At 44.4% G+C, this 24253-nt stretch overlaps 1 protein-coding gene across 1 annotated transcript in view; it reads left to right on the plus strand.

The window, feature by feature from the left end:
• Positions 1-838: 838 nt before the first annotated feature.
• Positions 839-24253, plus strand: part of XRCC5 (X-ray repair cross complementing 5) — a gene marked incomplete at its 5' end in the record, with an annotated part of 60543 nt that continues 37128 nt past the window's right edge. The window contains 7 exons of the mRNA XM_018552551.1: positions 839-977; positions 1880-1992; positions 3386-3448; positions 4564-4701; positions 6281-6371; positions 9040-9167; positions 16868-17064. Of these exons, the coding sequence (XP_018408053.1) occupies positions 839-977; positions 1880-1992; positions 3386-3448; positions 4564-4701; positions 6281-6371; positions 9040-9167; positions 16868-17064 (869 nt within the window). The remainder of the gene's footprint in view (positions 978-1879; positions 1993-3385; positions 3449-4563; positions 4702-6280; positions 6372-9039; positions 9168-16867; positions 17065-24253) is intronic.

The raw sequence follows: 24253 nt of genomic DNA on the forward strand, positions 1-24253 counted from the left end.
CGGTAAGCCGTGTCAAGGGGGAGCGCCGTCTCCCTGCTGCTTCTCACATGGGCGCCGGAACCGGAGTCGTGTCAAGTGGCTTTTAAGCTATTTCAAATGCTGATGAAATCACTTACCTGGGGAAGAGATGGCACCAGGATGCACTATGGCAAGAAGACAAGCCGGCGGAGGCAGTGTGATGCTTTGGGCAATGTTCTGCTGGGAAACCTCGGGTCCTGCCATTCATGTGTATGTTACTTTGACACGTACCGCCAACCTAAACATTGTTGCTGACCAAGTCCCTCCCTCTTCATGGAAACAGTATTCCTTTATGGCAGTGGCCTCTTTCAGCAGGATAATGCGCCCTGCCACACAGCAAAAATGGTTCAAGAATGGTTTGAGAAACACAACAATGAGCTTGAGGTGATGACTTGGCCTCCAGATTCTCCAGATCTCAATCCAATCCATCATCTGTGGGATGTGCTGGAGAAACAAGTCCGATCCATGGAGGCCGATCAACTCACTGCTTACAGGACTTAAAGGATCTGCAACTGACGGCTTGGTGCCAGATACCACGACACACCTTCAGAGGTCTAGCAGAGTCCATGTCTGGAGGGGTCAGGAGAATGGGGCCCTACTCAATATTAGGGGGGTGATGATAATGTAATGGCTGATTGGTGTAAATTGCTAATATTAAAAGTGAAGCGCATTCAAATATATAACTGTAGTCTTAAATAACACAACTCTTACTAGGAACACCGAGCAGGTTTTATATCAATGTTTCATTACCATGTTGATGAGGAAGAGGCAGGAACCAGGGAAAATATAAGCAGATTAAAGTTTGTCTTTATTGGTTTAGGTGACGGAGGAGAAAGTGAAGAAAAGCTGGTCTGTCGTAGATGCTAAAACTCTGAAAAGGGACGACGTGCAGAAAGAAACCGTGTTTTGCCTGAATAACGATGAGGAGACAGAAGTTCAGAAAGATGACATTATTCAAGGTTTGCTCTTCTCTGTCCCCTAAATATTCTCACAATATCTCTGGAACTCTGAGTGGCTTTTGCTCTGGGGAAGGAATGAAAGTGGCTAGTGACCAATCAGATTTCATGTTTTAGCTTCCTGGGAGAATAAAGAAGAACTCCGGGGAAAACGATTATTAACCCTTGCAGTGGGGCTACCCCTACACTGCAAGGGTTAAGTGCTTGTTTGGGTCTAGGGAGGATATAAAAGAAAAGTTTTACTCACCTGATCCTAGACCTGTCCCTGGAGCTCTTCTCCCCCTCCACTGCAGTGGTCAAAGGTTCCTGTAAATCACCACGTTCTGTACACAGTGTTTAGGATGGGAGGACGCTGAGGGACATTCCACTCCATTCTGAATGAGGTGAGTGAAAAGCACTCACCTCATAGTTCTCCTTTAAGCATTCATGACTGGATTTGATGCAATATTTGCTGATCCTGGAGTTCATATTTATTAAATATGATTAATAGTAGCAGACACCTTACCTTTTTCTTGTCCTCATTCAGCTGACCTAGTTTAGGCTTTTTGTAGCTTATCTGCCAACGTCCAACATTCCGGCACTTGGTGCAATTTTTGCTTACCAATGTTGAACTTGTGATTGGGTAAAACGCGTCAGTGGGCGCACTTTGGACGGAACACCAGTGATGTGGTACTATCTTCAATAAACTATTCCAGCGGAATCCAGTGTGCCGCTAGTTTTTGTTCTGTTTTGTATGGGCTCATATTGGAGTGAAGACGTGCTCTGAGCAGCAAACACCCGGCTCATTCCTTTTCTGACCCGTGGAGGAGCGATGCTTCTTTTGTGTGTTCTCCTTGCACCAGAATTGTGGTAGTTGCACATTGGTTGGTGATCCTTCTTCTCTCTTTATCTTTCCTCTCTCTCAGGTTTCCGTTATGGCAGCGACATAATACCATTTTCTAAAGTGGATCAAGAGCAGATGAAGTACAAGATAGAGTCCAAATGTTTCTCAGTGCTGGGCTTCACTAAGTCATCACAGGTAATACACTGATCTGGTCACAATAGCACAGCGCGTTGGGGGTATTTGTAAGGGCACCTGTCTTGTACATAGCTTTCCCTTTTTACGATGAGGTTCCCTTCCTAAAGTGCGGACACATTCGTGCAGATTTGTTTCCGGTTTTGTATCACAAGCAATTAGAGCAGCATTGCTTGTCATTGTAGCTCTCTGATTGGTTTGTGAAACTGCAGTGGCGGAGCTGAATTCTAGGCCTCATTTCAGAAGGACACAAACCAGTGTTCTCCCGTGACCCAAAGCTCAGTATACCGCGAGCTACAGCTGTGTGCCCGCCCCTTCCTGCGTCCGTTCCGCCAGTCAGCACTGGGGAAAGGGGGGGGATCCCGGCAGGGAGGCGTGAGTGACAGTCATGACTCTCTGTAGGGATAGATCGAGAAGTGAGCAAGCGCCGGTATGTGTTCGCTCACTTCCTGATCTACTGAGCCAACCTGTGACAGTTTCATTGTCACATGTCGGCTCAGATTATGAGGTTCTCCTCATCTCATATAGTTCTCCTTTTTAAAGTCTATATCAGGCCAAGTCTATGCAGTGGGGTAGGAAATGGGGCTATGAATGCAAAGGGTGACTCTGATGTGAAGGGAAGGGGGAAAACTTGATTTGAAGGGGGCACTTTGATGTAAAAGGGAAGCCCACTTTTTTGGGGTGTTTTTGTGTGGGGTCCCCCTTAAAATCTACATTTTGCACTGGACATACTATACACACCCAGTGTACTTAGAAAAGGAAGGCTAAAGATGGTAGTATTCTTTTATGAAAAGGCTCAAAAATAACATTGGCTGTGATAGGAAATATCTTTCCCCAAAAGATAATTTTATATATTTTCTGTTACATATTCACTCTGCAAATGTTATTTATACTCTTTTACAAACTTGTGGCCTGGAACAGCGTTTCTCAAAATTTTTTTAGTCACAGCACCCTTTAAAAGTATGCAAAATCTCCAGGCACCTCAGTGTAAAATATAGATTTTAAAGTGGGACCCCATGCAAAAACACCCAAAAAAGTGGGCTTCCTCTTTCACATCAAAGTGCCCCCTTCAAATCAAGTCCCTCCCCCCCCATTCACATCAGAGTCACCCTTTGCATCGATAACCCCCTTTCACATTAGAAGCCCACCTTTCACATCAGAGTTCCCCTTTTACCTCAGGAGCCCCCTTCACATCACAGTTCCACTGCCACAAAATTTTGAGGCACCCCTGAGGAAGCCAGGAGGCACACCGGCGGTTGAGGAAGGCTGGCCCAGAATATGAACGCCAGATGTGAACTTCATTGCTCATTACATATAATAATAATACAATATTATCTACAATTCCGTGTTGCCTGACATTTCCTGATAATTATATTGCGTTTGACTGTATTTGCAGATTGACAGGACTCAGTTTATGGGCAATCAGGTTCTGAAGATCTTTGCACCTAAGGATGACGATGTAAGTTGGCATTTCATAAAGATTGTGATTTTGATGGAGGTGCGAGAGGTTCATATATTAACATTTTTGAGCGGGTGACTTCCTATTGGTAACTGAGTTAGTATCCCCCAATACCGCTTTGAGGTCCCGTTCCACACTCCAGCCTGGGGGGCAGGCAAAACGTTGGGCTCCATCACGCCCCCTGCGCATTAGTAACAAATATAGAGCCACATATAGATTCTTAAACGTTCAAAACTTTATTGTGCAAACAGCACAGAGATGCTGCACCTGTCCCTTCCTTTAACATGTTTTGCCCCCTACAGGAGCGTTCTACTCTAAGATAAAAATGCTGACATTGCTATCTGAAGGGAAGGCATACAGAAAATACTGTAGTATCTTTACACAGGTGTAATAATGATCAGTGCCGGATTTCCCACAAGGCCAACCAAGCCCCGGCCTTGGGGCAGCAGGGAGTAGAGGGGAAGCAGGGGTGTGATGAATTCCTATATCCCAACTCCCAGGGGGGGGTTAGGGGGGCGCATTGAGGAACCTGGCCTCGGGGCAGCAGAGAGAGTAAATCCGGCCCTGATAATGATCTAATACACGGTGTGGCACCAATCTAAGGGACCTGTTAGAAAGGTCAGCAAAATTATTGCTTTGTGTTTTTCAACTTTGAAAATTGTGATATTACGTTCTCAAACAATTAATCCCCACACAGCTACCTCCTCATGTATCACTGGCCCCTCCCTTTTGGATTGTAAGCCCTCAGGGGTCGGGCCCTCCTTACCGTCTTGTCTTGAATTGTATTGTGATTGTAATGTCCTCCTTATATTGTAAAGCGCTGCGCAAACTGTTGGTGCTATATACATCATGTATAATAATATTAAAATGCAATGTAAAGGTAGACTGGTAAAGTCCTACATCTGATATCCGTATAAAATACTGGAGGGAATTCTTTACTTTCTTTACAAGGCACACTGAGCTGGATGTTTATTTGCCTGAACACGGAAGTGCTACACAGGACGGTCCAGGACATTGTACTTTGGGGGGCTGACGACAAGTAAAAATGTATAGATTGATTGTTTTTGCGTGCTGTTGTATTCCTAATAGCTGAATGTCCACTCTCTGTTCTTCAGGCTGCAGCTGTTGCACTGTCTTCCCTCATCCATGCTCTCGATGAGTTGGACATGGTCGCCATTGTACGTTACGCCTATGACAGAAGATCTAACCCCCAGGTTGGAGTGGCCTTCCCCATGATCAAGGAGAAGTATGAGGTATTGATCCTCTCCACGTTCTTGTATTACAGATACATTCTGACACTTTGCAGGAAGTGCGTACACGGCCTGAGTGATAGAAGTAAGCGTAATAAAGCAGAAAGTAGAGCGGGCTTCAAGTAAAACAAGAAGTGGTAGAAATGCCTTTCAGGTTTTTATTTGCTCGCTGGGAAATATGGACCCTCACTATTGTCCCAGTAATCTCTGCCACAGTGACACAAAGGGAAAAGAGATGTATTTCGGTTGTCATAAGCAAAACTAGAGGGGGAAATCTTCCAATGGTGACAACTATCAAAAAGTGGTATTTCCCCTTTATGGCAAAGGAAGGTTAAAGGTCTAGCCTTACTTTCAGTCTTTACACAGCCACACCACACAGCCCTTGTCTGGCAGGGGGGAATACCTGATTTTATGCTGTTGCACTTAAGCAGCACCTATAGGTATAGCCCCTCCATCCCTCTATGATTGGACCGTGAAAGGAGGAACAGCATGCTGATGAGCTCACTCCATTATCCTGCTTGCTCCTCCTAACAGCATACTCTATGTTAGCACATGAGCACTGCTGCACGACTGATTGTGTCACAACGAAGTACCTTAGGGGAGACTGAGTTGATGGAGGAGGTGTGCAAGGACAAGGATGGCACGGGTGCTGGTATGTAAGGAAGTCCAAGGCAAGCCCAGTCAGCAACAGTCTGGCAGTGAGGTATAGGAACAGCAGGCAAGATGTAGTCAGGCACATGCCAGGTCAGCAACTTGCGGGCGGCGAGGTGCAAAACAAAAGACAGGAAGGTGGTCAGAGTGAAGGTCAAGTAAGTTGGGTGGGTAACAGGAGATTAGGTCAAAATGCAGGATGCAGGGAACAGCTGGAGACAATTCAGCATTGGAGGCTAGGATGCCAAAACGTCCGCATCGGGTGTATGTGCATGCCGTGAGACACCTGTACAGACGCGCACACAACTGTGCTGTGAGCCAAACTATGCCCACATATGCATGCATGCATATGCAGGTGCTCATGCAGAACCCCGGACACATGGGCTGGTCCTGGTTTCCTGGCAGATTGGCTCCTTGTGCTGCTTCGCCCAGTCTGAGCTCCTCTGTGCAGGCATTACAAGAGGCTGATATCAGGTTACATTGAGGTATGTACACTGCAAAATGAATGATGTACTAGATTGTAAGCTCTCAAGAGCAGGGCCCTCCTAACCTTATTGTACTGAAACTGTATTGTATTGTAACTACTGTCTCCTCCATTTTGTAAAGCGCTGCGCAAATTGTTGGTGCTCTGTAAGTCCTGTATAATAATATAAATAATATTAATGAATGAAGACCTGCACTAGTACAAACAAATCTAATATCTGCCTGGACTTCAGAGTCCCTGGAGTGGAACTTGCACTAAAGGCTCAGTTACATTTTAAAGACTTTAGAGAAGACGAGTGCATTTGACATCACAGAGTTCTACTTTGACATTCAGGAATATATCTATAGAGTTTTATCATACATATATACTCCTCAATGGTGCATATTTCTTTCTGACCCTGATGTCATTGTGCCATAATACTGAGTGTTTACTTTTTCATGTTCCCAGTGTCTTGCCTACGTCCAGCTACCATACATGGAAGACATCCGGCATTTTGTCTTCTCTTCACTTGCCAACAACAAAAAGTTCAAGCCAACAGGTACAGCGATGTAATCTGGTGAAAGTGCGCTTGTTTAACGTTTCCTTTGTCCCCAGCTACGGAGAATAAAGTAAATGGTTTAATGTTTCATACATTTAGTATTTGCTGCCAAAACAAAGTTTTAAAGGAAATTGTAGGGCTTTAAAGGTCTTCATTAAGGAATGGAAGAGTGCAGGCAGTATATTGTCATTTTATGAGTGCAAGTGGTTTAAATATACACACCGAGTGGCCAGATTATTATGACCACCTGACGTTTGTAGGCAAATTAGCTATAATTTGGCGCTGAAGTTGCTAGAGGGCCGGACCATTATAAATAGGGAAGCGGGTTGTTTACCACGACAGTAGAAGTGATTTGTTTCTGAAGATACGGGGAAACAACGCGATAACAGCCTTTGAACGTGGGATGATTGTTGGTGCTCGGAGCCATGGAGCGAGTATCAGCAAAACAGCAGAATTCGTTACATGTTCAAGAGCAGCTGTTGTTAAAGTGTTTAAAGACCGGACTGTCAGCCGAAAATCTGGGTCTGAACGTGCGAATTGTGGCCCTCAGCGACTAGTCAATGTTAGGGCAGAACGGGGGAGGGGCAAGACTGGTACAAGACAACAGAAGGGCAACAGTGCAGTGTCAGATTCCTCGCATCACCTTTCATCATCTCGTGGAGTCACGAGGCGGCCCAACAAAGTACTGATGGGGTGGTCATAATAATCTGGCCACTCAGTGTATATAAAACTGAACTCCGGCTTCCCTTTCAGTCTTACGCGTTTGTACCGGCTCCTCTCCTGGACATACTCTGATTTCACTGCATGCTGTGAGCTTCTCACAATGTGCATCAGAAGCTGCAGCAAGTCCGATGGAACCCGCCTCATTTCCTGGCTGGAGGATATTTCCTCCCCAGTTTGACTGTCTTTCATTCATTGGATTTCAGTTCTTTCCATCATGATGATTTGACATCACATGTGGGCATGCAAATGCACTACAAAACACAAAAAGAATCCCCAGCACACTTGCCAGCTGGCCTGCAACAAAGCAAATTACCCTGTCTAACAGTATGCGTTAAAAGCAGAGGTTTTAGTTGCACAAATCTTTGGCCAAAAATATGTAGAAGCCAGACCGCCCCGTCAAGGCTCCTCTGTGACGTGTGGTCCTAACTCTATTTATGGGTCTCCAAGTGGCAGCATATTATTGCAGGCGGTAAATTAAATGCAGGTGTACCTGGAGGTAGCCTACTCCTCCTCAAAAGGTACAGGGACGCACTGGAGGCCCAGCAATCAAAAATGCACGCTGGGGCCCCAGTGCGCCCCCACATCAAAAATAGTCAAACTAGAAGCAAGTGACAAACCACATAAATGTATAACCTGCCTTTTTAGCAAGGTGCGCATCAAAACGCAAAAAGAATCCCCAGCACACTTGCAAATGCAGCCTATCTTGGAGCACTTGCTCCGCCACACTGACAGTAAGCAAGCATTTTGAAATTTGCATAACTCCTCCCAAAATCCAGCCCACTGCTTGCATCAGGGCTGAGGGCTCTTGAGTGTAGTACTAAGGCAGGGGGCTGTGATATTTTCAGGAGGCACCCTGCCAGCTCCTCCCACAAGCCATGATCTGCCTACATTGCATAGAAAAACACAGGGACTTAGTGATGACATCACTGTGCCTCTAACATATGGCAAGTAATGAAAGCGAAAAGGTTTCTTATAAAAATGTAATTTGCATGTTGATAAGTGGACGAAAAGAAGAATCAGTGAAAGCAAAATATAAGCAGAACTAACCAGCTTTAAAGGGAATATATAGGGGGGGATTTATCAAGACTGGAGCAGACAAAATCTGGAGCAGCTGTGCACTGCAACCAATCAGCAACTCTCTTCAGTTTGTTCAGTTAAGATTTGAAAATGAAAGAGAGAAGCTGATTGGTTGCCAGGCACAGCTGCTCCAGATTTGATAAATTCCTCTCATAGTGTTTATGATGATGTTTTCTTTATAATGTTCAAGATTTTTTTAAAAATGTAAATGTTACTATTCTTGTTTACATTGCATGCTTACATAAAATACATTAGCTTTAAAATCAAACTGTGCTCTTGCCCATAACTAGGGCAAAGAATCAGGCTCGCTATAGTATTACCTCCCCAGAAGCACAGACTTCCCTTCCCTTTGCTCCTCTGCCGTTCCATTCAGCTGCTGGGAGCCAGAAAAGACAGCCCTGTGCAAACTCAAGTTTGGTTTCCAGATGGTGCTTACAGGGTTGTGTCTCACCCCCGTAATGTGCAAAGAATACTGAAATAAGGTTTTGGGGTAGGTTTTTTTTTTACGCATTTTAGCCCCTTACAGTTAGGGAACGTTTTACTGAAAGACATTTTAACACAGCAAATCACAGCTACACATGTCCTAGGTCTGCTGTAGCATTCTGTCTATACCTCCTCATGTATCCCTTGCCCCTCCCTTTTAGATTGCAAGCCATCAGGGACAGAGCCCTCCTTACCATCTTGTCCTGAATTGTATTGGGATGTCTTCCTTATATTGCAAACTGCTGCGCAAACTGTTGGCGCTATATAAATCCTGTATAATTATAATAATATATATTACACACACACACACACACACACACACACACACACACACACTGTGATGGTAAGATCCTCATTATCTGATCCTGTTCTCACCTGCCTACAGATGAGCAGCTCTCCGCAGTGGACTCTCTGATTGACAGCATGAGTTTGGTGGCTGATGATGGAGAGGATGTAGAAGATCTGTTCAAACCCAGCAAAATCCCCAACCCCCAGTTCCAGAGGCTGTTTCAGGTAAGTGATGCTCCTAAGACATTAGTCTTGTAGTGTGGGGATAGTCATTTGATCTAGAGATGCTTGATTGGTAATGTCGGCATTGTGGTAACTTTACAACTCGTATGTAAGTAAGGGAGGAGTATTGGGGGAGTAAAATACATAAATACATAAAATACAATATATATTGCAGATGTCACACACCGGATCCACATATCGAGAGCTGACTAGTCATGTAACCCCTGATTGCTCAGCTCACGGTCTACTCCCTGCAGAGAGAGTTGACTGTCAGTCACGGCTCCACAGAGGATTCCCCCCTGCCCTCTCTGGAACAGCCAGAGGAGGGGGCGGGCACAGCTGGCTCCTGCTATAGAGAGGCAGTGCCAGCTGTATATCAGGCAGTTGGATGGATCCAGACAATATTATCAGTATCTTTCCCGGCTGCAGTGCTTCTCTGAGCTATCAGCAAATAATGTGGAGTAGCCCGCTATATGCTGACTTTGGGTCAGCATGGGAATGCAGACTTATATTTTAGTTTTTGACCATAGATACCCTTTGAATTCTTATATAAGCTTATGGGATGATTGTTAAAATTAATTATCTGGCAACAGGGTCTCTTCAAAAATGATGTTTATATGAAATATCATATCACTGTTCTAAATGAATAAAGAAAAAGATTGGGAAATTGGGTAGGGGCTTCGTGGAAGCCATTAATAGAGATATGCAAATTAGCTGAATTGATTACTCTGAATTGAAGAGGAATAGGCTTCTTTGTATTGGGCTGCAGCCTCCCAAACCCACTGAAGCTAAGCCAAGTCTGTTAGCCTGATGAGGTCACTTTTGCTTCTGCTGAATAAAACTTGTGTGCACACCTGAAAGGACATTGGTTTGTTCCAAACCTTCATAGCCGTCACTTTTGCTGCATAAATTGTCCAACATGTAAATATGGGGAAAAATATTAATGAAGGTATGAGAAAAAACGGACAGAAATTAAAGTTTACAGTCGTGTGAAAAAGAAAGTGCCCCCTGTATGGTTTTTAGTATCAGGACATAATAAAAATCATCTGGTCCTTAGCAGGTCTTAAAATGAGGTGTATGGTCTTGCTAAGAAGCGCTTCTCATTGGTCGGTTGGGGAGAGGCGGCAGACTTGTGCGAGTAATTTAATTGTCTCACATTTGGTGATAAAGTGTAATTACCTTTTTAATGCTTCCTGATTGTTAAAAGTTAAAATAAACTTGGGGAGATTCTAGACAACAGTGCCAAGTAAGTAAAAACCTGGAGGGTCAGAGTTTTATTTACCTCCTGAAATATGCATTTTTGGTGCACTGACTTTATTTTACATATAAAGCAGCAAAGAATGACAACTTCTGCTTATAAATGTAAGGTGGGGTGCGCAGCAGACCTCTGGGGTATGAGTTGTGCTCCTTGGAGGATGGACACTAGGCCAAAAGAAGGCGGTCATGCTCCTCCCCTAGTGGGCTGTACTTCTCTACACAGGAAGAGAGAGTTCAGCCTTTAGTCCAGGGGTGGGCAAACTCCAGCCCTCCAGCGGTGTGAAACTACAAATTCCATCATGCATCTGTCTCTCGTGGCTGTGAAAATCTTGCAATGCCTCATGGGATTTGTAGTTCAACAACAGCTGGAAGCCCAGAGTTTGGCCACCCCTGCTTTAGCCTATTCTGGTCTTTTTTACATCATCTATAATGCTCCTATTCTGTATTTTTTTTACTTTGTTGGCACACTTTGATGATCACACATTTCTGCGAGTGAAAGAAAAAAACATGGTTGGGCCATTTGATATGTTAATTTAATATATTGATTTCACCCCTTTCCTCTCTGTATCTCACTTTTTTATATCTGTCGTCTTTACATTAACTGTGAATACTGAAAGCAGAGGTTATAAATAATGTGTGAAGTTTAGTCTCACCGCTTTCTATCGCTCTCCTACCGAAACTGAGAAATTATTTCTGATATTAGACCCGGAGGACCTTTTTAATAAACAGTGTAGTGTCGGGGTGATACTGAATGTCAGCGCCAGTTCTTCATTTACACAGAAACACAGGTGTAAATAATATATAAAAACCTCAGTTATGATCGCTGGTTACAAAGAGATCACTTCTATCTGCTGTGTTGTAGGTACTTGGGAAAGTGGATGGGTAGCGCTGGACCCTAGTTTTGTCTTATTGGTATCCAATAGTTACATAGTTACATAGTATTTGAGGTTGAATAAAGACATTAGTCCATCAAGTCCAACCTATAGGATCTCATTCTAGGAGTACCCGTACCCCTGTATATTACGGTCCCTTAAGAAATCGTCCAAAAGTTTCTTGAACAATTTCACATTATTTGCTGAAATCACCGCCTGTGGCAGTGAGTTCCAGACCCTAACTGATCTTACTGTGAAGAACCCCCTTCGCCCCTTGTGCTGGAATTTTTTTTCCACCAATTTTAGGTGATGGCCTCTAGTTTTTGTAACGGAGTTAATTTTAAACAGTTTATCGCTAATGTTGCTACCACCATTAAACATTTTGTACATGGAAATCATAATTATATAATGGTAACCCTAAGGTTGTCTTATTGGTATCCAATAATAATATAATGGTGACCCTAGGGTGTGTCTATTGGTATCCAATAGTATTATAATGGTGACCCTAGGGTTGTCTTATTGGTATCCAATTGTATTATAATGGTAACACTAGGGTTGTCTTATTGGTATCCAATCTGCTGTGTTGTAGGTACTTGGGAAAGTGGATGGGTAGCGCTGGACCCTAGGGTTGTTTTATTGGTATCCAATAGTATTATAATGGTAACACTAGGGTTGTCTTATTGGTATCCAATAGTACTATAATGGTAACACTAGGGTTGTCTTATTGGTATCCAATAATATTATAATGGTAACACTAGGGTGTGTCTTATTGGTATCCAATAATATTATAATGGTGACCCTAGGGTTGTCTTTTTGGTATCCAATAGTATCATAATGGTGACCCTAAACTTTATATTATAAAGTTCTTATAATATAAAGCCAGGTATGCAGAATTGGATATAGCTGTGCCACACTACAGAGTGTTCATGTTCTTCATAATATTAAGAAACTGACCTAAAATCATGATTTTGTATTGCTTTAGAAAAAATGTGACCTGTCCCTTTAAGAAAAAGTATCGGTAATTGGTATCGGCGAGTACTGGAAAAAAAGTATCGGTACTCGTACTCGGCCTTAAAAAAGTGGTATCGGTGCATCCCTACTTACGAGTATCCAATAGTATAATGGTGTTGGTACGGGCTGTCTGGTTATTGGCGTTGCAGCTTCCCCACGCCAGACGATTCCCCCATTTTCCTTGCCTTGTAGTGCAAAACAACAGATCAAAGATTGAAGTGCCAAACCACAAATTAATAGTAATAGTCCAGATACAATTTTATTCCAATGTAGGGTACAATGAAGGTACAGTGTTAGTGGTTTTAAGCTATTTTAAATGCTGATTAAATCACTTATTTCTGTTTAAAAGTTTAAGCTTCCTGCAAAGTACTGACCCTGATATCCTGTTTCAGGGTGGCTCCTTTCCCTTGCAGGGTCCCATGGGGTGAGCTGTCTGTGTCTCTTGAAACGGACAGGCAAGTCAATTCCCTGCTCCCTGTTCCTCCCTTGTGCAGGCTGGTAAATGGATAGTTGCTGCTCTGTCCCTTGTGATCTTGTACTCAACAGGAAGTTCAGGGAAGAGCTGGAGCCAGCTGTTTGGAAACATGAGGACAATAAATGCTTGTGCAAAAATGTAACGAAAATCTTTGCTGGGCAATATATATTTATCCATGATTTTACAAATATGTGATAGGCTGACAGACACTGGGGCTGCATGCATGTAACCTTGTTTATAAACATTTTTCAGACTGAAGATAGAGAGATACAAAGTAACATTGTTTATAAACATTGATCAGAGGGAGATGGAGAAATACAAAGTAACATTGTTTAATAACATTGATCAGAGGGAGATGGAGAAATACAAAGTAACATTGTTTATAAACATTGATCAATTGATCAGAGGGAGATAGAGAGATACAAAGTAACATTGTTTATAAACAATGATCAGAGGCAGATAGAGAGATACAAAGTAACATTGTTTATAAACATTGATCAGAGGGAGATAGAGAGATACCAAGTAACATTGTGTATAAACATTGATCAGAGGGAGATAGAGAGATACAAAGTAACACTGTATATAAACATTGATCAGAGGGAGATAGAGAGATACAAAGTAACACTGTGTATAAACATTGTACAGAGGGAGATAGAGAGATACCAAGTAACATTGTTTATAAACATTGTACATATGAGAGATAGAAAGATACAAAGTAACAATACCATGTTATGGATATTCCATGACCTGCATGAATGAGAACCTTCACAGACATATAATTGGAAACCTCAAATGAAAGAAGAGAACATAGAAGGTCAGGGACCTGCTTATAAAGATGAATTAAATATTGTATTTTTAATAAGTTGCACACACCCTATTTTTTTGCATAATTTTTTTCCCCAATGTATGAAAGTTTGGTTCAGGAGGTTTAGAGCTGAATTGGTTAATGTTATTGGTAAAATAGAGAACCCCTTATAGTTGTCAGCTGCACGTTTGCAAAAGTTTGAATGTATTGTTTGCTGTTACCCCCATCTGTACAGACCCCATACAGACACTGATATCAGCATTGCCGGTGCAGCTCAGTCAGCACTCTATCCCTTATATGTGCTTTATGTGTCTGTAATCACAGAGGAGAGAATGATGCAGACCCGCTTCTGTGTTTTTTTTTTCTCTCTTTATCCTTGTCTTGTATTGTGTGGTGATTATTCTACAGATAAGAGCTACAGCAACATCAATGACCCCAGTTCAGAGCCCTGGAATATGGCACGATCGATCGCTGGTCCTGCTGCTGTTATCAGTGGATCAATCAGTGGCTCGGCAGCGAGACAATAGACACTTCTCCCACCGCTGTCAGCTCTCCGATTCCTAGTGTAATAATGAAATGTTTTATCTCTTTCTACAGCAGCATTTGATGCTAACCTGTGTTGTAGAGCCCTGCAGTAGCCTTTCCCTGTAGTCTAGTACCTACCGTCTACAAACCAACCTGTGCCTGCGATTTGATGTGCACCTGCACGTACCAACCAGAGCTCCCTTATACCGCGGCCACAAACTATAGAAAAAAAACAAGGTTTTTATTGTATAAACCAAATGTAACTGACAATTGCCATGTGTATGACCAGGTTTAGGGGTCAGTTGAGGGCTATGACTGAAGAGGACATTTAAAATGCAGCCTTACTGTGGCAATATCGCTGTTATAAAGGTGTGCTTAATGCTCCCTTGGCTTCAGGGCTTTGAAGTCAGAAGGGGGCTATTAGAATGAATGGGAATTTAACCAAAAAAATCCCATCAAAGGCATGTGAGCGGCCTCTCCTACAATTATGGAGATCTTTATGCTGCGTTAGGCAGAGCGAAGCTATCGCACACCGCTGGCTGCACGCCATTGCATGCGTTTTTATGAATGGCTCGCTGTGTGGATTATGATTGTGCTATATAGAGAATAGCAATGTTCACTCTCTGCTATAAATGGGGCTTTAAAGGGTTAGGCTGCAGGTTAGGGGTGAGGTTGAGAATGAGGCATACTCTCAGGTTTCGAGATTTGTGGGTTAGGCTGAGGTTTAATGTAGAACAGGGGTGGTGGGCAACTGCGGCCCTCCCAGTTGTTGTAGAACTACAAGTCCCATGAGGCATTGTAAGACTGACAGTAACAGGCATGGCTCCCAGAGGCATTTTGGGATTTGTAGTTGAAGCACAGCTGGAGGGCCGGAGTTGCCCACCTCTGATGTAGAGGGTTAGGTTGAGACTGAGGGTCAACAAGGGGGGTTGAAATGAACTAGGGTTGCTTTAATTTGAGGGTTACAATCAGGGTTAGGCCATGGTGGATTAATAATAATTAGGTCTTTGGGTATGATTGTTGACATTCTGTATCACTATATAGCAGGATGATGGGAACTTCCTCTTACAAACCAAACTGTACCTGCCATTTGACATGCACCTGCACAAACCGAGCAGAGCTCACTTTTGCCGCTGCCACTTTATCTAGAACTCTAAAATGTTACAGGAATAATATTATACAGGTCGGCCTGATTATAAGAGGGAAATAAAACTTTTAGAATCCTAAACATCAAAACTGAACGTCCCCAGTGTGGGACCATTACAGAGAGACCACTGCTTCCAAACACAGAGCAGTGGTCCTTTTCTGCATCATGCTGGCAGGGGACAGATTTTACTACTCGAGCTGTGGCTGCTTTCTAAAGAAAACAAAATGTGACATTTTGTTTTGATGCAAATTTTATGTTTTTAGTTGACTTGGGCTTAAAGTTCAATTGGGCTTAAGGGCCTGTTCACATGATATCAGGTGCGGATCTGCAGACGCGGTGCTACTGATGCAGTGCGTTTTGGTCGCGTTTTTGATGCATTCCAGTTAAAAAAATATATATATATCATTTTTTTGCTGGAGTGGGGCTGTCAGTATGTTAGCTGCAGTGCAGTGCGTTTTTGACGCGTTTTGCGTTTCAGGTCCGTTTCCTGCCCGGACAAAGTGTGACCTACAGTATTTTTTCTGTCGTAACCTGAACGGACTACGCACGTAGAACTGTAGCCCATAAAACACAAAGGGATACATTGGGGTGCATTTTTAGTGCAGGAGCGTACGGATCAGGTCAGCACAGAAAACGGACGTCGTGTGAAAAGGCCCTTAAAGGCAACCTGCATGGATTTAAAGCACATCTGTTGTGAACGAGCTCTAAATGAATGCTGAGATGAGATCACATAGCTATTTATTCTTGTTTTCAGCCAGTCTGAGAAAACTAATGTGCATTAAGGGAGATGAATAGTAAAGCACAGTCACTGTGTATCACTGCTCCGTAAGCAGAAGGGCATATGTAATCAGCAAATATGACACTGTATGTGTTTATACCTGTGTACAAATATCTGTACAAACCATAGGTAAAAACAAGTTTTTTCTTTAAAACAAAATGCTAAGATTGAAAGCCTATCCCTGGGTAAGGTATGTAGATGACCTTTAATTTTCCTGGTCATTCCAGATGTCATGCTTAGTGCAGCTCTTGCTGTTGTCCTTGTAGTTTCACCGTGTTGTGCCCTCCATGGCCTTGTATGCTCATGTCACACTGGCCACAACATGCCGGAAGGAGGCGAGACCGTGACGTGCCATAGTCATGTGACAGAACACTTCTCTGACTACAGTTTTATGCAGAGAACACTCCTTAGGACACCAGAGGTTCTACATTGTAGCCTGCATTTTATTATTTACTCATAAAGTGCAGGGTGGATGAAATAGCTTGTCCTCTCTCTGCTTAATAGGCCAATGGGAGTACACTCTCCTTCTATTATGGTTTTGCTCCCTTGCTGGCTAGTCCATTGCTGTCATTGCTACCTTACTAGGGAGCTTCTTCAGATATTTGGCCCAACTTCCATTGGGTAAAGTGACAGTTGCATCTCGGTGATTCACCATTGAGACATTACTATAGAATTAATTCACTGGCAGACGGGAAGTGATCGCACAGCTTGTAGGGAGAAAGGTTTTACATGATGAATTGCAATGTGATAGTCTAAGACCCTTGAAGGCCGCTAAGTTCCCTCACCTTCACCAAGTACTGGAGACCTTATTGAACCGTTTCTGTTTCTTTCAGTGCCTACAGCATAAAGCCTTTCACCCCGATGACCCCCTTCCACCTATTGACCAGCATCTGTTGGACATGCTAGAGGCTCCAGCAGAGGTAAAAACCTATTGTAAAGGCGCATTAACCAAAGTGAAGGCCTGCTTTCCTCTGCAAGTGGCCGGGAAGAAGAAGGAGCAGAAGACGGCCCAGGATATCTTTGAAGACAAGTACGTGCCGTGTTTCATACGGATTTTATTACTTTTGCCTTTTCTCCGACTGAGATTGTGTAAGTAACTTCTTATGCACAGCAAGGGTGTCTGGCTTCCTAGGCTGTGAGCTGTTACCTTGAAGAGAACAGTTGTGTTAAAGCAAAAAATTTGGATGTTCACTCTTAAAGGAGAACTATGAGGTGAGTTCTCCTTTGAGAGAACTCACCTCTCGATCCTGTCACGGCTCTTTGCCGTGACAGGGGAGTGGCTGGATTCCCCCCTCCCCGCTCCGATCCTCCAGCGCTGACTGGCGGAACGGACGGGGAGGGTACAGCTGGCTCTGCCTCTAGATAGGCAGAGCCAGCAGTCACTCACGCAGCTGGGCAGATCCCGACATAATTGTTGGGATCCGCTTCAGCTGCGTCGTCTCAGTATACCGCGAGCTGTAGCTTGCGGTATACTGCGGCGTGTCAGTATACCGCGAGCTATAGCTATAGATCGCGGTATACTGAGCCTAGGGTGACGTGAGGACACTAGTTTGTGTCCTCCCGTTACCCTAAGAAGAACTATGGGGAAAAGCCCCAACCCCATAGTTCTCTTTTAAAAGAGAACTATGGGGTAAGTGTTTTTCCCCATAGTTCTCTTAAGGGTCATGGGAGGACATAAACTAACCTCCCGTGACCCAAAGCTCAATATATAGCAAGCTATTGCCAGCGATATACTGAGACCGCCGCAGCCGGGACGGATCGCGACAATGTTGTCGAGATCCACCCAGCTGCATGAGTGACGGTTGGCTCTGCCTATCTAGAGGCAGAGTCAGCTTTACCGGCCCCTTCCCCGTCCGTTTCTCCAGTCGGTGCTGGAGAGAGGGGAGGGGGGAATCCCTGCGGGGAGCGGTGACTGACAGTGACTGATCGAGAAGTGAGCGAGTGACAGTATGTGTTCGCTCACTTCCCGATCTATTGAGCCGACCTGTGACTGTTTCATTGTCACACGACGGCTCGAACTATGAGGATGAGTGGAAATCACTCACCTGATAGTTCTTCTTTAAATATTCAGATGCTTGTGTCAGTCCAGCCCTGACAGGTTCTTTTTAATGAGCAACTCCAGCCAATCTGCTAAATACAAACGTGAGACCCATACATAGGAGCTGTTTTACCTACCTTATGTAATGTTGCCCACCCCTCCTGTGGGGTATGCAATCATGACATGTTGATGGTACCAATGTGGTACAGGACCTACAGTACCATAACTCCACCTCCTGTCTGATCTTTTAGTTTTTGGTGATCATTACCACACTGTAACCCATACCATGAATTCTCGCCCTCCTTTAAGACTCCCTAAATGCCCTCTCCCATTCATTAACTTACACAGCAGGCGAGCCAGATACTGATTTTTCAATCGCCGTGTGGCGGTTCAGTAATGTGAATATGGGTGAGCTGGCTAATGGGTAGGCAGCGTCCGCAATCCAAAGATCTCCACACTATCCTTGGCTTAACATTGAACACAGTGGATGTTGGAATTGTAGTATCACACCAGGTAAAATAGTCCTGATACAACTTTATACCACTGGGTACCAATGGGGAAATTTTCCTTCACTCCAGTCCCAATCATGCAGCAGGAGGTTAGAGTAAATCTCCCTAAAGAAGGGAAATTCCCTGACACAAGTGTTCCCTCTGAAGGGTTTCTCCTATTGTGCTGGGGGCTGCTCTAAAATCTAGCATTTTCGCTCACTTGGTCACCAGTACAAATAGGAGGGTGAAGCTCCCTAATGGGGACATGGACTACAATAAAATCTTGACGGAGGGTCTAACCCTTCCTTCGCTCTGTCCAAGAACTAAAACGTTGCCTTGAGATACACTTATAATACAGGTGACAGACTGCATCATATGTCATTTGTTTTCATTTTATCCAGTTCTAATTTTAAGAATGTCACATTGTCTTTGGAGGTAGGTAGATGGAGGGTCACAACGCTCCCAGTCTATATAGAAAATGGTGCTCGCAGTGATGTCCACGGATGGCGCCGTGCAAACACAGGACAAAGGACAGGAATCACCAGTAATCGAGAGTGCTGGTGATTCATGTCCTTACATTGTCTTTGGAATTTTCCAGGCCGGAAGGGTTAAAGCCACTGTTGAAATTTCAGCATTTAACAACGCGAGAGACTTCTTGATCCCGGCATACAATTAGCTGCTGCTCGGCTAAATGTCACAGACCAATTACAACAGTCTGGCACTTGGATTACAGAGCGCTAAGCATTCCGCCTTTGTGTTCTCTTTCTTTTTGTATCTGCTGCTGACGTCCTTCCTGCGACAGTAAGAAAATATCAGCAGGCAGGTACTAGGGTGGCTCAGACATTAGTCAGTGCACCTCCGCTGCAGCCATCTTATGACACAGGAACTAATGACACATGGGGACACTGCTGGGGGGCGGGGGGATAATTCTACACAGTGCAAAGGATCTGTTGTATGCAGCCAAGATTTCCTCTGTGATTATTTGGCGCTCACTACTAATTAGTCTATTGTATTTTGGCACCAACATTTTAGTTGTTTCTAGTTTCGCTTCTCCGTCGCTTGTGATGGTGCTGGTGCCTGAGCGGCCAATTTCCAAGCACGGGAAGAAAGGGAGTGAATCTCACGATCCAGAATACAGAATACACGGATGTAGTGGGCATTTCTTCCCTCTCCCAGCAGCCTACACCACAATGGGTACGGAAGGGGAGGTGGGTTTATGCAACAAGGGGGTGAGTACTAAGGCCAACATGTTGCTTTTACCTCTGGCAAAAGCGCAGGTTCCTTTTAAAGAGCAACAAGTGGTACCAGTAAGTTCTGTCCAGTAAATCATGCAGGTAAAGGGCCATTCCACTTTCCCAGGGGAATTTGGGAACATGTAATTACCCCCTCCAATCTGGTCTCATCTGCCCTCCCCCGCCCCCCTTGCTATACTTACCTTTGGGCGAATGCTCCTTCCCTTCCACCGGTGCAGTTCTACTATCTGTACCCCCTACTGCCATTTAGCGCATCCCTGCGCTCTGAATGTTGAATTTCGCTTGCAAATTTCGAACCACCAATTGCAGAGAGCCTGCAGTGAGTGGATTTGGAAACACCACAAGAACTGGTAAGAGAACGGGTTTTCCAAATCACCAAATTAGTGACATAAGGGACCCCTGAGTAGGTACACTGGGGGGAATTTATCAAAATCTGGAGCAGCTGTGCAGGGCAGCCAATCAGCTTCTCTCTTCAGATTGGCCTGTTAAGATTTGGAAATGAGACTTAAGGTGCCCATACACCTTACGATTATCGGACGATTTTCGTATGCGACTTTTCGTCCGATAATCGTATGTGTGCATTGCAGTGTCCGACCGACATTACTGTACAATCGTACGACTTTTGACGGTCAAGCATGTTTGAAAACTTTGCTAGATCGTACGATTGACGTAAGGTTGCTGGCGTTTCCGTCCGTCAAAAGTCGTACGATCTACACTGCGCTTGCGCTAACGAAGATACGGCAAATCAATTACCGCATTTCGTCCAGGTGCTTTTCATTAATTACGTCTAAATTAATCTTGCGATCATCGGGGCAGGATGGGGCTGCCGTACGAAAATCGTACGACTATTCGATCATCGGACGAAAAGTTTCGTCCGATAATCGTAAGGTGTATGGGCACCTTTAGAAGCCGATGGGTTGCCATGCACAGCTGCTCCAGATTTTGTCTGCTCCAGTTTTGATCCATTCCCCTCACTGTGTTTTGTAAAATTGTCCATGTATGACTAGCATTAAGCTGTACATACATGTGGCAGTATGATAGAAATCAACCTTTACATCCTGTTTTGTAAAAAATGCAATAAATATTACGGGTTCAAAAGTGGTTGAATTTAACCAAAAATTGCCATTTGTACAAGCAGCTTTGGGGTTCGGTTGAGGGCTATGACTGAGGGGGACATTTAAAAAGTAGTGATATGGCCTTACTGTGGCAGTATCACTGTACATTCATAAAGGTGTGCTTTATAAATGTACTTAGTTCTCCCTTGGCTTTGGGACTCCGAAGTCAGCAGAAGGCTTTTAGAATGAATTGGGATTTAACAAAATAAAAACCGTGTTAAAGGCATGTGGTGATGAGGGAGCATGAAGTCAGCTTCACGACCAATCAGGAAGCCGGGCAGCGCGTCATTACACTTTACACATTACACTTGTGATGAGAGAGCATGGCGCCGGCTTCCCGGGCCAATCATGAAGCCAGGCAGTGTGTAATGACGCGCTGCCCGGCTTCCTGATACCAGAAGTATCGGGCTAGGCATCGGAGCATTTGGGCGATTACAAGTACTCGCCCAAATACTCGGCACCGATACTAGTATCGGTATCGGTGCATCCCTAATTATTGACATTCTGTATCTTTATTTGCTTTAGTGCCCTATAGAGAGGGATAGTGGAAACTCACTTTTGTACAGTTTTATATAAAGTCTCATGTGGTGAATATTTTTGCAGCGATGCCTCCCCATCAAATACATCCCTATTAGTGTTCAGAGGCTGTTAGGCAGCATGTTGCTTTGCAGCGGCAGTGAACTGGTTAGTGCTCTGTAGTCAGAGGCCAGACACGTCAATTTAATTCTGCACTCAATTTCTATAGGGCTGCTGGCCGATCCCCGCGTTTGATTACAGCCTGGCTTCCTGACAAGCGCCGTGATTAGCTGATTGCAAATTATTGATTTCTCTGGCCAAGCACAATACAGCATCCTTCTTCTGTCTGGCTTGTTCTGTTAACACTCCCCGCTGGCTGGGGCCCGGGTTCTGCTTCTCTATAGAGCAAATACTGAACACAAAGCCATGAGCAAGAGACCCCACACTCCTCTGTACATCACTTCTTTATTCTCTCTGCACCGCTTCTTTTATAAATCTAGCGTCCACTGTCTGGATTTTTAGGTTATATCTGTGAAGATAATGAATCCCAGGCTGTCTTGTTTGCTGCTCATGACAAATGACTAGATACAGGATTGCCAATGGCACAAAACACCGAAAAGGAATGAGGGCACTTCATTATGTTAATGGAATTATGGTAAAAGGTAACGGTGCCAGGCACTTAAAGTGCTAGATGTCCTGTTTTGATTAGTCTTTCCGTTCAATTGATGGATGATTAGGAGCATGTAGTGGAGTCTACTATTGTGACCCAAGCTATTCTCCTTATAACGGCCCGTTCCTGTATCCTTTGTTTGCCTCAAAGCTTCGGGAATAATGTCTCCAGACACCAAGTATCATGATTACAGAATTCAGTTTATCTTTAGTAAATACATCGTTCTTATACAGTTTCGGGACTTTGCAGAAGAGGCGTGATTTGTCTACAGTGAAATACTTTCTTCAACAACAAAAGTATTAAATTAGCTTTGCAAACAGAAAACACTTTCCATTGGTTATATATAGGGATGCACAGATACCGATACTAGTATCGGTATCGGTACTGAGTATTTGGGTGAGTACTCGCCCAAATGCTCCGATACCTAGCACGAGTACTTCCTGTATCAGGAAGACGGGCAGCGCATCATTACACGCTGCCCAGTCTCCTGATTGGCCAGGAAACGGCTCCATGCTCTCTCGTCACTTGTGATGAGAGAGCATGGAGCCGACTTCCCGGCCAATCAGGAAGCCGGGTAGCGTGCAATGACGCGCTGCCCGGCTTCCCGATTGGTCAGGAAGCTAGCAAATCCGGAAGCCGGGCGACGTGTAATGACACAGCGCCCGGCATTCTGATTGGCCGGGAAGCCGGCGTCATGCTCCCTCATCATCTCATGAATCATAATATTAAGAAAGTGACCTTAAAGCATTAGTTTGTATTGCTTTAGAAAAAATGTGACCTGTCCCTTTAAGAAAAAGTATCGGTAATTGGTATCTGTGAGTACTTGATCAAAAGTATCGGTACTCGGTCTTAAAAAAGTGGTATCGGTGCATCCCTAGTTATATATAATCAGACAGATGGACATTAAACAAGAACAAACAAAAAAATGTACTCTTTCCCAACCTTTCAGGTCCACTACCCTGCTGGGTTCCTTTTCTCCTGGTGCAGGACTGAGCCACTAAGTCCACACTGGTTTTGACCACAGGGTGGGCTGGGATACTATACTGCTGTAGTTCAGGAGAATTAAGCTTTTCTATGCTTCTTCTGCGCTGGGCCATGTGTCGTGTGATGTCACTTGGCTCGTGAGATTTCGCATTTTAAGTGGACCTGAACTCTAATAGTAAAGGTTTCTTATCTTACAGGGAGCATCTAGAAATGTTAATTGTGTCTAGGCAGTACCGTTAAAGGAGAATTATGGGGTTAAGGCTTTTCCCCATAGTTCTCCTTAGGGTAACGGGAGGACACAAACTAGCGTCCTCCCGTCACCCTAAGCTCAGTATACCGCAAGCTGTAGCTCGCGGTATACTGAGACGCCGCAGCTGAAGCGGATCCCGACAATTATGCCGGGATCCGCCCAGCTGCGTGACTGACAGATGGCTCTGCCTATCTAGCGGCAGAGCCAGCTGTACCCGCCCCTCCCCCGTCCGTTCCGCCAGTCAGCGCTGGCCGATCGGGGAGGGGGGAATTCAGCCCCTCCCCTGTCACGGCAGAGAGCCGTGATAGGATCGAGAGGTGAGCAAACGCCGGTATGTGTTCGCTCACCTCCCGATCTACTGAGCCGACCTGTGACAGTCTCATTGTCACAGGTCGGCTAGAACTATGAGGTGAGTGAAAAGCACCCCCCTCATAGTTCTCCTTTAAAAGTCTACTGTTTTGTCTCCTCTTGAAAGATAGCAGTGCACTTCCTGTGCCTCGGTGCTCATTTGCCACATTGCTACATATCTGCAGTGCGAGATCATCTAAGGCACTGCCGTCTCTGGCTCCTAGTCTAACCAGATTTCAAGTGAGATTTGGTGATGTCACTACTGTGGTGCTCGCTGCACTCTTAAGACCTGCAGTGCAAGGATCTCCCTGCTTCTGTTTTATTCATTCTGTGGATCTGCTCTTCCTCCACCCATCTGTGCAGAACAAGGCATTATACATCTGTAATGGGGAGAAAAAAAATAGCAGAGTTCTTTGTCCTCTGTGTAACTTTTTTTGGGCACAGTATATGTCCTCTTTAAGCCCCGTTCACATTGAGCGATTTATCACACGGTAATTCCGCGATATCGCGGCAAATTACCGCGCGATATCGCGCTCCAATGCATTTCAATGGGGCAA

This window comes from Nanorana parkeri, unplaced genomic scaffold (genome assembly GCF_000935625.1).
Source record: "Nanorana parkeri isolate BGI_ZX_2015 unplaced genomic scaffold, ASM93562v1 scaffold92, whole genome shotgun sequence".
Taxonomy (NCBI): Eukaryota; Metazoa; Chordata; class Amphibia; order Anura; family Dicroglossidae; genus Nanorana; species Nanorana parkeri.